Here is a 14,144-nt window from a genome sequence, read left to right on the forward strand (position 1 = left end):
TTTGACATCATCCTATATATGGAAGGGGGCAATGGAAGATATAGAACATCTGGGTAGAGAAGGATTCCAATATTGTGTCAAATGTATATTTTGTACTACTAAAGAAGCCTATTGAAAGGCAGGTCAGGTTTATCTCTTCATCTCAATAGCAACTACCAGTTCATTTGCTTCAAATTCACCTAGGGCAATGGTCAGGATTGCTTGTCTCAGTCAGCTGTTCAAGTAAACAAAGCATGTGCTCCACAACATGTTATGGGGCTCAGTCATATACTCTTTTCCCCTTCTGAATCCGACCAGAAAGCTGAAAAGAATAATAATGACCAGAGTATATGAGCAGGAAATTCTTCCCCTTACTCACAGTGTCCCATTTTGGGTTGGGAGTGGCACTCCTTTCTCATACTACATCCTGTGTCATTTAGGACATGATCACAGCAGAGACAGCCTGCAACATCACTTCCTTCTCCAGAGTGATAACTGTGATGCTTGATCAGGGGAGTGAGACATTGTGGGGAGAAGAACCCCCTTCCAACGATACCAATCCACCCACAATGTCAAAACAGTTTTCATATTATTTTGGCTGCGCTCATTCTGAATAAGAGAGATGAGACAGACAGACAAAGCTGCTGGCCAAAATCAACCACAGACTGCTTCTGAGCTACCTGCAAGTCCTGGATTCCCAAGTGGTGTCTTTTAAAACATTCTTCCAGCAAGAGAATCCAATACAGCTCTTAGAAAACCTACGTGCCGATGGCAATGTCAGCATGGAACTCCCAACATGGTCTTTTGCGTCAGAGTATATCCCAGTTCCCTTCACATTTATGGCAACCTACGCTTACAGCAACCAATGCTTAATTACTGAGACTTGCAAGACTGCTATGGCTGTGGAGAATGAACAAGCAGAAAGGAATTGTGAAAGCCACCCAGGGAAAATTGTACCAACTCCCTCAGCTTCATATTAAAGGAAAAATTAGCAGCTGATTCCCCAAGAACCAGAGGAAGTCAAAAAGCGCAATCTAATCAGATACCAGACAAAACGATGGAGTTTTCTGGCAGCATAATGTCATTCCAGGTATGGGTGGAAGAAGCTGTCCCTGATGCCTTATTACAAGCCTCTCTCAGGAAGAAAAACAAAGAGGCTTCTTAAAAGCATGCTAACAGTGCTAATGCTCGCTCCAGGTGCTAGCAGTGAGGAAAAGTCAGTAAGTCAAACAAGACACAGCCTTTGGCAAGGAATCCAAATTCTACTCAATCCTGCAGCCATTTGGGGGCTGTCAAACCTGGTGATCTGTCTTGCTGGAGAATTTCTTCACATCTGGGCAAGTTCTTCCACAGGAAGGGGAATTGTTGAGAGATCATCTAACTGTGCCTTTTCTACTTCATGTTAAAGGTACCTATAAAGTTTGGCCATGGCCAAAGACATGAATGAGAGCCCTTTGGCTTGTAGCCCATGGCTTTTGTCAGTGCCTTCAGAAGAACCAGCTACATGATCCTGGGCCAGCCCAAGAAGTCGTTTGTTGTTTTCTTTTTTGTTGCATTATTTATACTGTACTTTTTTGTGTGTGCTATCATGAGCGATTTTAGGAACCACTGGGAAGAAAAGAGAGCCAGTATAGTATAGTGGTTAGAATAGGATTTGGGAGACCTAGGTTCGAATCCCTTCTCTGCCATGGAAGCTGACTCGGTGACCTTAAGCCACTCAGCCTAATTTACCTCACAGAGTTGTAAGGATAAAATGGAGAAGAGGGAGAACAATGTAAGCCACTTTAGATTTCTAACGGGGAGAAAGGTGGGGTATATATGAAGTTTAAAAAGTTTTAAAAGCAAGCTACAAATATTTTAAATAAAACAACTGACTATTCATTTGCAGGGAAAATACATGCAGGTGGGATGCAGCAGAGACATGCTTACCCACGGAGGGAGTGGAAATAAAGCAGAACATGAATTTTTAACATTTTTATAGTTCTTTCAGTCAAGAGTTGCTGTAGGTCTGCCATGGGCCTCCAAAGATTCCTTCTGCTCCTTCATGCCACTCAGACATAATATCAAAGCAATGAATGAGATTTGCCTAGCTCTGGGAACTCTCAGAGCAATCAAGACCCCTGGAATTTTGTCCCTCCCTCTTGACAGGAGTTTTATTTAAGCAGGCTTTTAGTTATAAACTGAGCAGCTGAGACTTTCACTGTTTTGGTGTGAGGATGATTTCATCTTACATTGATTTTAAAATTTTGTTGATTGTTGTAATGCTTTATAATACTTTTGTGAGTCTTTGCTGTGGGTGGGGGGAGTTAAATGTTTTAATCAATAAATTCCCATACTATCTTGTTATCCTTACAACATCACTGCATGGCAGATGGAGGAGGTTCAGCTGGGACTGAAATAGAGCAGCTTACCTACAACTACCTAGTATGTTTACGGATGAGGTAACATTTGAACTAGGCACCTACTGGATCACAATTCATTCTCTTAGCCAAACACATTAGACCAACTCCTTACTATTTGTATGCAACATTTTGTTCACTAGGATCAGTCAAGAATATGTCATACAGAGAGTCACAGCACTCTCAGCCAACTGGTTCCTCTCATTTCTGTAGAATCACTTTCTCTATCCATAATAATAGTTTCAGGGGGGTAGCTGTGTTGGTCTGCAGTAGATTAGCAAAATTTGAGCGCAGTATCACCTTAAAGACCAACAAGATTTCCAAGAGATACACTTTCGAGAGAGTGAACGCTTCCTTCGTCAGATATGAAGGGAGCTTTGAGTATCAAAAGCTTATATCCTGGAAATCTTGTTGATCTTTAAAGTGCTACTGGACTTGAATCTTACTGTTTATAACCAGTTCTCATCTTCCTCTAGCTTCACCCACTCACAGTGCAATCCTACGCAGAGCTACTCCAGTCTAAGCACTCTGGAATCAATAGGTTTGGAGTAACTCTGGATTACACGGGTAGTCATATGGAAGGCTTTCCATGGGTAATTTGGTTTCAATTTCTGAATTAGTAGGATATTTCAATGCAGAAATGTCCTTTGCTCATGCAACTTCCTTTTAAAAAGTTTTCTTTGAAATATCCAAGGAAGGCAATTGTGCAAAATACTTAAGCATCTTGTTTCACTGGTCACCTGTGCTTATAGTTGCATGCAACAATATTCCATGAGTATTTCACCACTGTTCAATCTAAATCTGACTTACTGCCATTTATACCAAAGATGATTCAGAATTCAGTGGCATAACTTTAGAAATTAAGATCCCTGAAGCAGCAAAGCTGAGTTTCTAGGAACAGGAAGATAGAAAAAGAGAGACAGCGAGAACAGTATAATTTTGTATTAGCCAATAACTAAACTATTAAATAATTAAAGTCCACCTTTTAAAGGAGTTGTTCTTTTTTTTTTATACAGAAGGCAAGTATTTTACCTGGCACAAAGTATGGGCTCTTATCAATCCAGTTGAATTGTAAATGAAATCCCAAACGCACCGCTTTCATACTAACAAGGAAAATGAGATACACGACTGAAACAGTACCTACAGTGGGAAAATTAAAAAGGCACATTTAAGTTAAGCTGTGGGAAACAGTTGTTCTGATCACAAGATACAGTCGCTGCTGAAATAACACTAAAAATCCAAATACCTCATTACTACATTAAAAAAAAAATTACAATCCAGATTCCTTCTTTCCATTCTTTCCCTGCTCCCTTCCCCTTTTATTGTGTGTTTTGTTTTCACTTGTAAAGCAGCTGAGAGAATATGCTACTGAAATGAAGTCACTTTCGATTATATTCAGCTAGCCACACAAAAGGGTGGCATTCACAAAGCACAACAAACCATGTCTGTTTGTGACCTTTTCCACATGGTTTATTTGTCCTGGATTTTATGCTGTTGGGAAGCAGGTATTTTTCCCGCTTCCCAACAGCCTATTTGCAACCTCCAAGAATGTTCCCAGCTTTTTTCTGTTCTTTACCAAACCTGTTTTGCTGTGAAGTTTTGGGAAAGATTGCAGTGAAGCTTGAATGGCTGATATGTGGATGAGAAAGTTTGGATTTTCTTAGTCCCACCCATACGGCAGTCATTTTTCCTGCTTATCCTCACAGTAGCCCCCCGTTGCAGGGAGGGGGGTTGTTTTTTCATCATCAATTGAATATTGTTATAACATCATAACAATTTGTGCATTAGGTTATCTGAACACCCTGCTTTCATTAAAAAAGTAATTCTCTAGCCTCTTTCATTGTGGAAATGTAAGGGGAAAGGCGTATCTCTGCAATGAAAAGGATCAGAAACATACTCTTTAAAAATGAATACTGGGAATTTAGAGAACTTAATACAAAGATTGTTATGAAGATATTTAATTGCCACTTTAAAAATCCCTGGTGGCATAGAGTGGAGTGGCCCTTGATGAGGGAGTAGGGAAGGGAAACTATGGAGAACCCTGCAGTGGGGAAGCCCAGTTGCCACTTCACTGTATCAGCAGCAATGGACAAACTACACAAGACTGTCCCTTGTGGAAGACACCTGTGACAAACATGGATACAAGTTTGTTGTCATGTTCTTGTGCTCCCTTCCCTCTTCCTTTCATACACAAAGGGCAACTGGAGCTTCCTGGTTTGGGAAGCTTTAAATCAACCTCATTTCCCATGACATCCAAATCTAGGTGGGTTGGCACAAACTACAGCTTTTTCCCTTACCTGAAACGCTAGTTCTGAAGTGGAACCTAAACTATGGAGGAAACAGTTTGCGAGGGCTGTCTGCATTTTGACATCACAGCTAACTACAACAATTCAAGGCTTCCCAAACTCAGATGCTTTCAGTCTTGCTCTGTGAAAGAGGTGAAGTGAAGGGATGATCACAAGCAAGAGAACAAACTGTGTGCATACCGGTCACAGACAAGCAGGGGTTGTCATGGTGTTTGAATGTGGCCATGGAGGACAGAGGGAGCACAGAAAATTACATCTTGCTTGATTTGAGGGGCTGAACCGATGATAGGCTTTTATTTATTTACTTATTTAATGACATTTATAGTCCGCCTTTCTCACTGAGATTACACAGTATGAGATTAGTACAATCAGTATCAAGGACATTTCCATACAGTATCAAGGACATTTCCATACAGTCTTCTTTGGAAGATTTATTTTGTAGGGGAAAAGAAAATGAAGAGAAATTTTAAATAGCAAGATAAATCCTCAGATTCTGGTAGCTGAATTTTCCCAAGAAACTTGCATTTTAAAAGAAGGACATATTGCCTGGAGGGGCAATCTTAGTGGTTCTGGGGCCCTGAGCAGAGGTCCAGGATGGAGTTCCAGAATTGCTCCCCTCAGACACAGTCAAGCAAGGAGTGGCCTTCACCCAATACAATGTGGGTGGGATTCAGCCTGAAGCCAGCGGCCCAAGCTGAAGACAGGGCAGGTGCAAGCAGCTGCAGGAACCTGCTCCTCTTCTTTTGCCCCCCCCCTTGAAGGGGCTATGGGTGGTTGGGGACCACAGCAGCTGTCCACAGTTGCCCATCAGCTGACACCGCCTCAGTTGCCCTAAAAACAGACTTGTTCATGAAGAAGCGCTGGGTTAATTCTACAGGAAACTGAACTTTCTTTTGTCTAGCACATTTTTATCCTGATGTTCCTTCAAAGACCTCAGGGATGTGTACACAGTTCTCTCCTCCCATTTTATTCTCACTAACCTGCTATGAACCAAATTAAGCTAAGAGTGATTCATCCAATGTCACCCAGCAAACTCCATGGTGGAGTGGGGATCTGAATCTATGGCACCCAAATTCTACTCAAACTCCATAACCATTACAGCAATTCTTACAAAACCAGCATGTATGTCAAGTGCACAGGACCAGATTAGAAATGTATTAAAGGCTGGAGGATGGTAACTAATTTGTGTGTTGAGTAAAAGGTACTGCTTTTTTATTTTCATAATCAGATATTCAAGTATGAGCAGCACATACTTTAGGATATTTTGATTCTGAATAGTTCCCCTTGTCTTTGGGAACAATGGAGGCCAGTGCTTGAAAAAACATGATTTCTAAGTCCACTGACTTACTGCCCTAGTTTTGAATCCTTCCGCATTTTTGAAATCATCTCTGCAAATCTATGCTGGGAACTAGAAACCTGCCTTCAAAAAATAATACCTATGTTTGTCAGAATTTATCAAGGTCAGCCTAAAGCTGGCTAATAGGTAGTTTGAAGCCTCTTACAGTATACTATGCACATCAACAGACAGCTTACTCTCCTCTTTCAGTCTATTGAAAAATAAGAGTACAGTGAAGCAAAGCCAGAGAGAAGTTGATGAAATTAAGAGTGCAGAAATCCACAAGGAAATTTGTTTTTATGATGATCGTTACCTTTTTTTAAAAAAGGGTAATGTAATATCTAAGAATGTTCTTGCCTACCTAAGATGTTAAACTTGGCAAAGAATGATGGAGACTTAAAATTCAGCAGAGGCAGAAGAATGGCAATCAGGTAAAGTGGGACAGTTCCTGACTTGCTCCACCACCTTTCAAACACCTCAAATCCTGCTTCTGTGGTAGAAAGAAACATCAAAGTTTTGTTTCCTTGTTCATCTTGGTCAATTTCACCTGGACAGATCACTGTGGAACCGAAAGAGAAGTAGAAATTTAGTTCCAGGAAAGCATAAGGAAAAAAAATCAGATGAATAAAATCTCTGCAGTGCTGAAATTTGGGAATAAATACGGCGCGAGTCCCAGCTTTATCACATACACCACAGAAACCTGCCCATTAACATAACATTTAACAAACTCTGCCTGTAGAAGTTTCCAGATGCTCTGGAGTGATCTGGACAACGAACAGAGTGTTTTAATGCAGCATTTGTGCTGTTTGTGAGCTACAAAAAGAAAAAAAGGAAATAAAGGTGCCTGTGAGAAACTTATTCCAAATTTGCTTATTATTCCCCAAGGCCCACAATGTCCATGTAGAGGTGCTGCTCTCGAACATGTTGGCTTGTAACCAATTCTGAAATGCACACTCAACACAAGGTAAAACATTCCATTGGCACAAGTTAAGTCACATACACAGGATCACAACAGAGGAGCCAAGACTGGAATGCCAATGGCCATCATGAGCAGTAAGTACATGTGAAAGCAAAGTGGGTCAGAAACATGCCCTCAGCCACAGATCACTGCATACAAACATTGCACAGGGAGAGGCAGACAACAGGCAAAAGACCTTGTAAATGAGATGCTGGACAGAATCATAGTTTTCGCTAACCACCTAAAGGCTCAAGAGCTAGGCAGCAGGTCCCACATTCTTTACCCACATACCCCTTTTGTTCATTAAACTGGATACCCTCCCAAGAACACACATGCTCTCTATATGTGACTGGGACAAATACAGCTTGAAGCATTCAGATCTACTACTATCAAAGCCGTAGTCACTGCCCTCTGTGGTACAAATTCACCCTTCTGTTCTTTTCTGTTTCACTCTGGTACAAGCAGCTGTCTGCAGTAAACAGACATGATTGATTTGCAGAGCATGGCCTAACTATGTCTTTCATGGAATGTGCCCTATGCCACTCTGTTCTTCCCACACTGGCTGAATGCCCACCCAGTTACAATGCCCTGAGACACAAAGCTTCATACAGCAGTTGCTTGTGCTCCTGAAAGGTCAATGGCTGTGACTCAGTCACCAGCATTAGCTTTGCCAGTCTGTTTGTTCTCCATTGTCTATATAATAATAAGAGTATTTTGAAATATGGTTGATAATACTTCTAAAAATACATATGGAACTCTTTCCTTGGGAGGTGGGGAAAGTAGTAGTTATAACCCTGCCCAAAGCAGTTTGATGCAAACTTGAGAACCATACAAATGATGTTGTGTAACCACCTGAAATCAGGGTGATTTTTAAGAATCCATGGATATCATACTCCCCACACCATGCACAGTTATCTTTATTTATTCTTCAGTGAAAGACCCAAATATTTGTACACACAAATAATAGGCTTGGAAGTGAATGAAGGCATGAATAAAATTATGCACAGGGTGGCAAAAGCGGACAGGGAAAATGTTTATTTAAAGTATTTATATACCACTTTTCTGATAAGCACTCAAAGCATGTGTTGTCCTATAATACTAGAACTCATGGGTATCCAATAATGTTGATGGGTAATAGATTCCAGAGAGACAACAGGAAATATTTCTTTACTTAACTATTAATTAAATTGTAGAATTCACTGCCAATGGATGTAGTGATAGCCATTAGCAGAGAGGGCTGTAAAAGGGGATGGATAAGACAGATTTATGGAGGATAGGTCCATCAATAACTACTAGCCATTATGACTTATGGGAACCTTTAAATACAGGGGCAGTAAATCTCTGAATACTAGTGACAGGTTGCAATATCAGGGTGAGGCCTTGACCTCTATGCCTTTGTTGGCCCTCCAGCGCAGCTGGTTGGCCCCAGTATGAAAAAGAATGCATACTTGAACAACACAGATGGACCAAGTAGTGTGATCCAGTTATATTCTCCACCATTCCTTGTTCCAAACTTTCCTTCTTTAAAAAAAGTTTTCTTCATTCCAACCTAACTCATTGATGGAAAAGGGGTTCCCAATTTTTTCAAGTTTTGACCAGGAAGACTTCTTGCCAATTATATGAGAACATTCAGAGGATAAGAAACATAACTTTGTGCTCTCCTTACCTTTATTACTCCCATTTGTACCAGGAATGATATCTGTAACATTTATATGATGAACATAATCTATAAAAATAAGAAAGTAAACATCTTCAGGATTTTTTTTATCCTACAGTTATCTTTGTCATATATAAAGATCTGAAACACAGCATATACTGACATGCAACATAGTGGCCACCATTACCTCAGTTGCTAACCCCCCCCCCCCCAACACACATACAAAGCTAGTGTGTAAATATTAGACGTAACATTCCTGAACCTTGAGAAATTATAGCACCAGTGTGGAATAATAGCTACTTTGGATTAAGAAACCTGGATCAAAATCCCTGTTCAGTCAACTGACTTTAGGCCAGTTATACCTCTAAGATTACCTCATATGGTGGTTGGGAAGGTAAAGTCGAACAATGATCAAGAGGAGCATGCATGCTGCCCTGAAAAACTCCATCGATGGAGCGCAGGATAAAAACATAAAGACGTATAAAGCCTTCGAGTGCTCAGCACTCAGGATTTAATTTACATTAAGGTTCACTCACGCACACATGCTCAGCAAATACAGACAGCCATGTACAACTCTGTATTTAATTGATGTACAATTCTGTATCTAATTAAAATCAAAAGATTAATGCTTAAAATATTTGCTCAAAATGCAAGCATCTGGATAGATGTTTTCAAAGCAAAGCAATGTCTACCTAATGTATTTATCTCCTCTTTCTCTCCCCCTTTTCCCCCTAAGCCGCTCACAGCAATGTACATGGCTTTCCCCTCCTCCATTTCATCCAATGAGATGAACCCTGTGGGAAGCTAGGTTGGAGCCTGGTGTAGAGTTAAACCAGTAAAGATTCATGGTTGAACACAAGGTTGCCAGCTACAGGTCGGGAAATTCCTGGAGATTCGGGAGTGGAGCCTGGGGAGCACGAAGTATAATGCCATAATGTCTCCTCCAGAGCAGCCATTTTCTCCAGAGGAACTGATCTCTATAGTGTGGAGACCAACTGTAATTCCGTATCTCCATATCCCACCTGGAGATTGGCAACCCCAGAGCAGGGAACTGAGCTGGAGTGGCCCCAGTCCCAATCCAACACCAACAGCCACTGTGTGTGTGTGTTATGTTCCATCAAGTTGTTTCCGACCTATAGCGACCCTATGAATGAAAGACCTCCAAAACGTTCTCTAACAGACCTACTCAGATCCTGCAAACTGGAGGACGTGGATTCTTTTATTGAGTCAAGCCACCTCGTTTTAGGTCTTCCTCTTTTCCTGCTGCCTTCCACTTTTCCTAGCATTATTGACTTTTCCAGAGAATCTTCTCTTCTCATGATGTGACCAAAGTACGATAGCTTTAGTCTTGTCATTTTAGCTTCTAAGGAGAATTCCGGCTTGATTTGATCTAGTACCCACTCTCCTCCATCACCAAATTTCAAATGAATCAATTTTTTCCTGTCAGCTTTCTTTACCATCCAACTTTCACATCCATACATGGCAATGGGGAATACCATAGTTTGGATTATCTTGATCTTGGTTCCCAGAGAGACATCTTTCTCTTTAAGGATCTTATCTAGCTCCCTCAGAGCTGCTCTTCCAAGTCTCAATCTTCTTCTGATTTCTTCACTGCAGTCTCCCTGTTGATTGATGATTGAGCCAAGGAATAGAAAATCTTGAACAACTTCAATTTCCTCATTGTCAACTTTAAAATTGTGTAGTTCCTCGACAGTCATTACTTTTGTCATCTTGATGTTCAGTTGTAATCCTGCTTTGGCGCTTCCCCCTTTAACCTTCATCAGTAGTTGTTTCTTCACTATTTTTTGCTAGTAATATGGTGTCATCTGCATATCTCAAATTGTTAATGTTCCTCCCAACAATTTTCACTCTACCTTCTTCTAGATCTAATCCAGCTTTCCTTATGATATACTCTGCATAGAGGTTGAACAGGTACGGAGATAATATGCATCCTTGTCTGACACGCTTGCCAATTGGAAACATTCTGTTTTCCCATATTCTGTCCTGACAGTAGCCTCTTGTCCAGAGTATAGGTTGCACATCAAAACAATCAGATGTTGTGGCACACCCATTTCATTTAAGACTCTCCATAGCTTTTCATGATCTACACAGTCAATGTCTCAGTGGGCCTTTCAAATACCTGTTTCTAATCCTGGCTTTGACTATATCTGGACCAATTATTTGCACATTTCAGATTTTTCTCACCAATGCACTGTCAAATAGATCTCTGCATCTATTAAGAGGTAAACCCCTTTAAGCAAAACTTTCTTTCCTTCCTGAAATGAATTACATTGCCATCTGCTGGATAAATGTCTTAAAATGTCGGTCTCATTACTACAATGAACAAATAGTACAATCCACTTCCTATCTACTTGGCAACATCTACCCAAACTAACAGTGCAATCCTAAGCAAAGTTACACCAGTCTAAGCCCATTGATTTCAATGGGCTTAGACTGGTGTAACTCTGCTTAGGATTGCTCTGTAAGACTTACTTTACTGTGCATTTAGGACTTAAATCACCCTAAAATGTGTTCCAACTAAACTGTCCTAGGGAGCTTAGAAAATAGTTATAAAATGCCAGAAACAGGATAATCATTTACTCATTTAATCAAACCAGCAATTAAAAATTTATTCCAGAATGATGCTTAAATGAATTGCAATAGACTGATAAACTTGTACTGCAGTGTAATTTAATTTCTGAACTTGGTAAACTACTGAAAAAGTCTAATAAGTGTGCCTTATGAGCTATTTTTATAAAGAATAAAAACAGGCAACTTGCATATCTATTTAAAATATTTAAATCAATTCCAAGACACTTCCATGTTGAAGAATTGTCCTAGAATCTATGGCTTTGATCCAGACTAGTGCTTCTGCAAGTGCAAGGATTTCCACCTATGGTTCATGATTTTCCTGCTTCCCTGCTCCCATAGCAACCAGAAACCTTGTTTTTTGGCGAGGGAGGGATGTCTAGGACCAGGATTTCAGTAGGTGCTTCAGGCTGCCATGGAGAGAAAGAGAGGCTGGAAAATCACGTTCCATGGGTGGAAATCTCTGCATCTTTAGGAAAAGCTAGTCTGCATCCAAGTAATTGTTCCTCAATATATGTTATTAATTTATTTAAAAGCCTGTTAATTGAATGAAGAGATGCACAGACTTTAGTACCAATTGTGTGTTTTACAACAAGTCTAAATGGCAAGCTGACGAGTTATTTGCTTCACTAAAGAACACCAATTAGGAAAAGATCAATTATTAGCAAACTGTCATGAAGTGGTTCTCCCCCCACCCCCCATAGTTCACCCCCAATCTCTTAACTATGGTTAAGAGACCCCTTTGCTATGACTGTGCTAAATTTACCTATTTTATATCCCCCCGATTAATTACAACAATAATGCTGATCTTTTATACTCTTTCCCATACTTAGTCACTGTTTAAGCAGTTTCTGGGGCACCAATGTTCAGGAAATAAGTGGTTTATGCTGTCTAATGAAATCTGAACTGTTCAAGTTTTATAATCTGAGAAAAAGCTTTAAAAGTTCCTTTGGCATTGTTTAAAGAGAGCCATGGCCTGTCAAAGGAGGCAATCTTGACATCAGTATGAATTTTGCTGCATTATAGTCAGATACCAGAGGCTAATGGCCAAGAGTTCTTTCCTTAAGAGAGAACCGAGTCCCATGATGTAAGAAAGCGTAGTCTGTTTCTGAGCCTGATATTGGGATAACTAAGCTATATGCCCTTTGGATATTTCGCCATGGAGTGCAGTCAAGATCTTCTCATGTCCTAGGATACATTTGCTTTCAAGAGTACTGAACAGATACCACATTAAAAAATCCTTTGGTGAGGAATTTAACACCTTCTTTTTGACATGTTTTTGGAACCCTAGAGCAACAGACACTTCGCTCCCCCAATACTACAGAATATACAGTGATTTTTATATTCTGCTTTCATACTTCAGTGGACTTTCTGTAAGAAATCTCTCCCTATTCACACACACTTCAATAAGACTGTTGGCAGACTCTATTCAATTAGGTTGAGATTCTCCCTCACTTTGCCACACTAGCATCATATATATGCAAATCTAGAGAACTCTTTGATATATGTTTGAGGGCATACATTTAGAAGAGCGCTTAAGCACACAACATACACAGTTTAGACATTACTAGCTTTTGGTCACTGGATGGGAGGGTTATTTTTCTCCAAGACTAGGGACTATTTTTACTCCACCTTTCTGCAATAAAATGAGCATCTCACGACGATCATACAAAGGCAGAGACTGGAAGGAAAGAGACAAGAGCAAAAGATCCTTTCACTAAAGGACTGCATCACCATTAGAGGAATGGGACCCATGGGATCTATTCCATAGTTTCCATGGTTCATCATGGAGCCAACATCAGAATGAAATATTTTGGATTCTGACATTCCATGCCACTATATAAGAGCGTCAACATGGTATAGCAGTTAGTCAGACTAGGATCTGGGAGATCAGGGTTCGAATCCTCACTGTTATGGGTGAACTAGGGCCAGTCACACCCTCTCAACCTAATCTAATCCCAGCATTTTAAGGATAAACAGAAGAGAGAAGAATGATGTAAGCTGCTTTGGATTCCCACTGGGAAGAACAGACCTTTGGACACTTACCGTGAAGGGTCCTTCTCCTCTAAGGAAAGGAGGATATCTTGGGGTGATTCCCACCATCCAATCAGGGAACTAATTTTTTTTCCTCTTCCTGTCTGGTATGTGGGACACCCTCTCTCTTCAGTTCAGGTGATTCCACAAAGTAATAACATTTAATTTATAATTCAGCAACTATCAATACTGAGAGAAAAAAACACCTGTTGTGTTAACATGTACTGTAAATAAAGCATAACCCGGAAGAGGTAGAAGAATGAGGCAGCAGGGCACATCCATGAGGACGAAGACCCAGGGAGGACAAGAGGTCCTCCTTTCCTCAGAGAAGAAGGACCCTTCAGGGTAAGTGTCCAAAGGTCCATTCTCCCTCTGAGGCGGAGGACATCTTGGGTGCTTCCAAAGCAGTTTCTAATTTCTGGGTGGGATATGGTCTTCGTCCAAGATCATACGCTGCAGTACTTTTCTACTGAAAGTGGTGTCCGCAGAATATAGATTTAATTTCTAGCATCTCACGAAGATTGAGATTGACAACCATGTTGTTGCCTTGCAGACTTCTTCTACAGAAGTGTTACTCTGTAATGCTGCATTGGTAGCAGCACTCCTCACAGAGTGAGCTGTTATTCCATTAGGAATCTCTACAATGAAAGCTTTGGGAGCTTCGATAGTGTATGTTTTGTTATTGGCCCCTACGGTGGCTGAAGGCATTTTCTTCCCCAAATTGAGGGGAGATATACTGATGAACAGTAAGTCCGACTTTCTGATTTGTACTGTTTGGGGCAGATAGGCCTTGAGCTTCCTTCTCACGTCTAGATTGTGTCAGAGCCTCTACCTAGTATATTTAGGGTACAGGTAGAAATATGGTAGCCTTATCTCTTGCAACCTA

At 40.6% G+C, this 14,144-nt stretch overlaps 1 protein-coding gene across 3 annotated transcripts in view; it reads right to left on the minus strand.

Moving 5' to 3' along the window:
• Positions 1-14,144, minus strand: part of SLC38A9 (solute carrier family 38 member 9) — a 70,099-nt gene that overhangs the window by 30,887 nt on the left and 25,068 nt on the right. For all 3 annotated transcript variants that reach the window (XM_054987212.1, XM_054987210.1, XM_054987211.1), the window contains 3 exons: positions 8,645-8,704; positions 6,382-6,579; positions 3,411-3,518 (listed from right to left, as the gene is read on the minus strand). In XM_054987212.1, coding sequence (XP_054843187.1) covers positions 3,411-3,518; positions 6,382-6,579; positions 8,645-8,704 — 366 coding nt within the window. The remainder of the gene's footprint in view (positions 1-3,410; positions 3,519-6,381; positions 6,580-8,644; positions 8,705-14,144) is intronic.

This window comes from Eublepharis macularius, chromosome 8, assembly GCF_028583425.1.
Source record: "Eublepharis macularius isolate TG4126 chromosome 8, MPM_Emac_v1.0, whole genome shotgun sequence".
Lineage (NCBI taxonomy): Eukaryota > Metazoa > Chordata > Lepidosauria > Squamata > Eublepharidae > Eublepharis > Eublepharis macularius.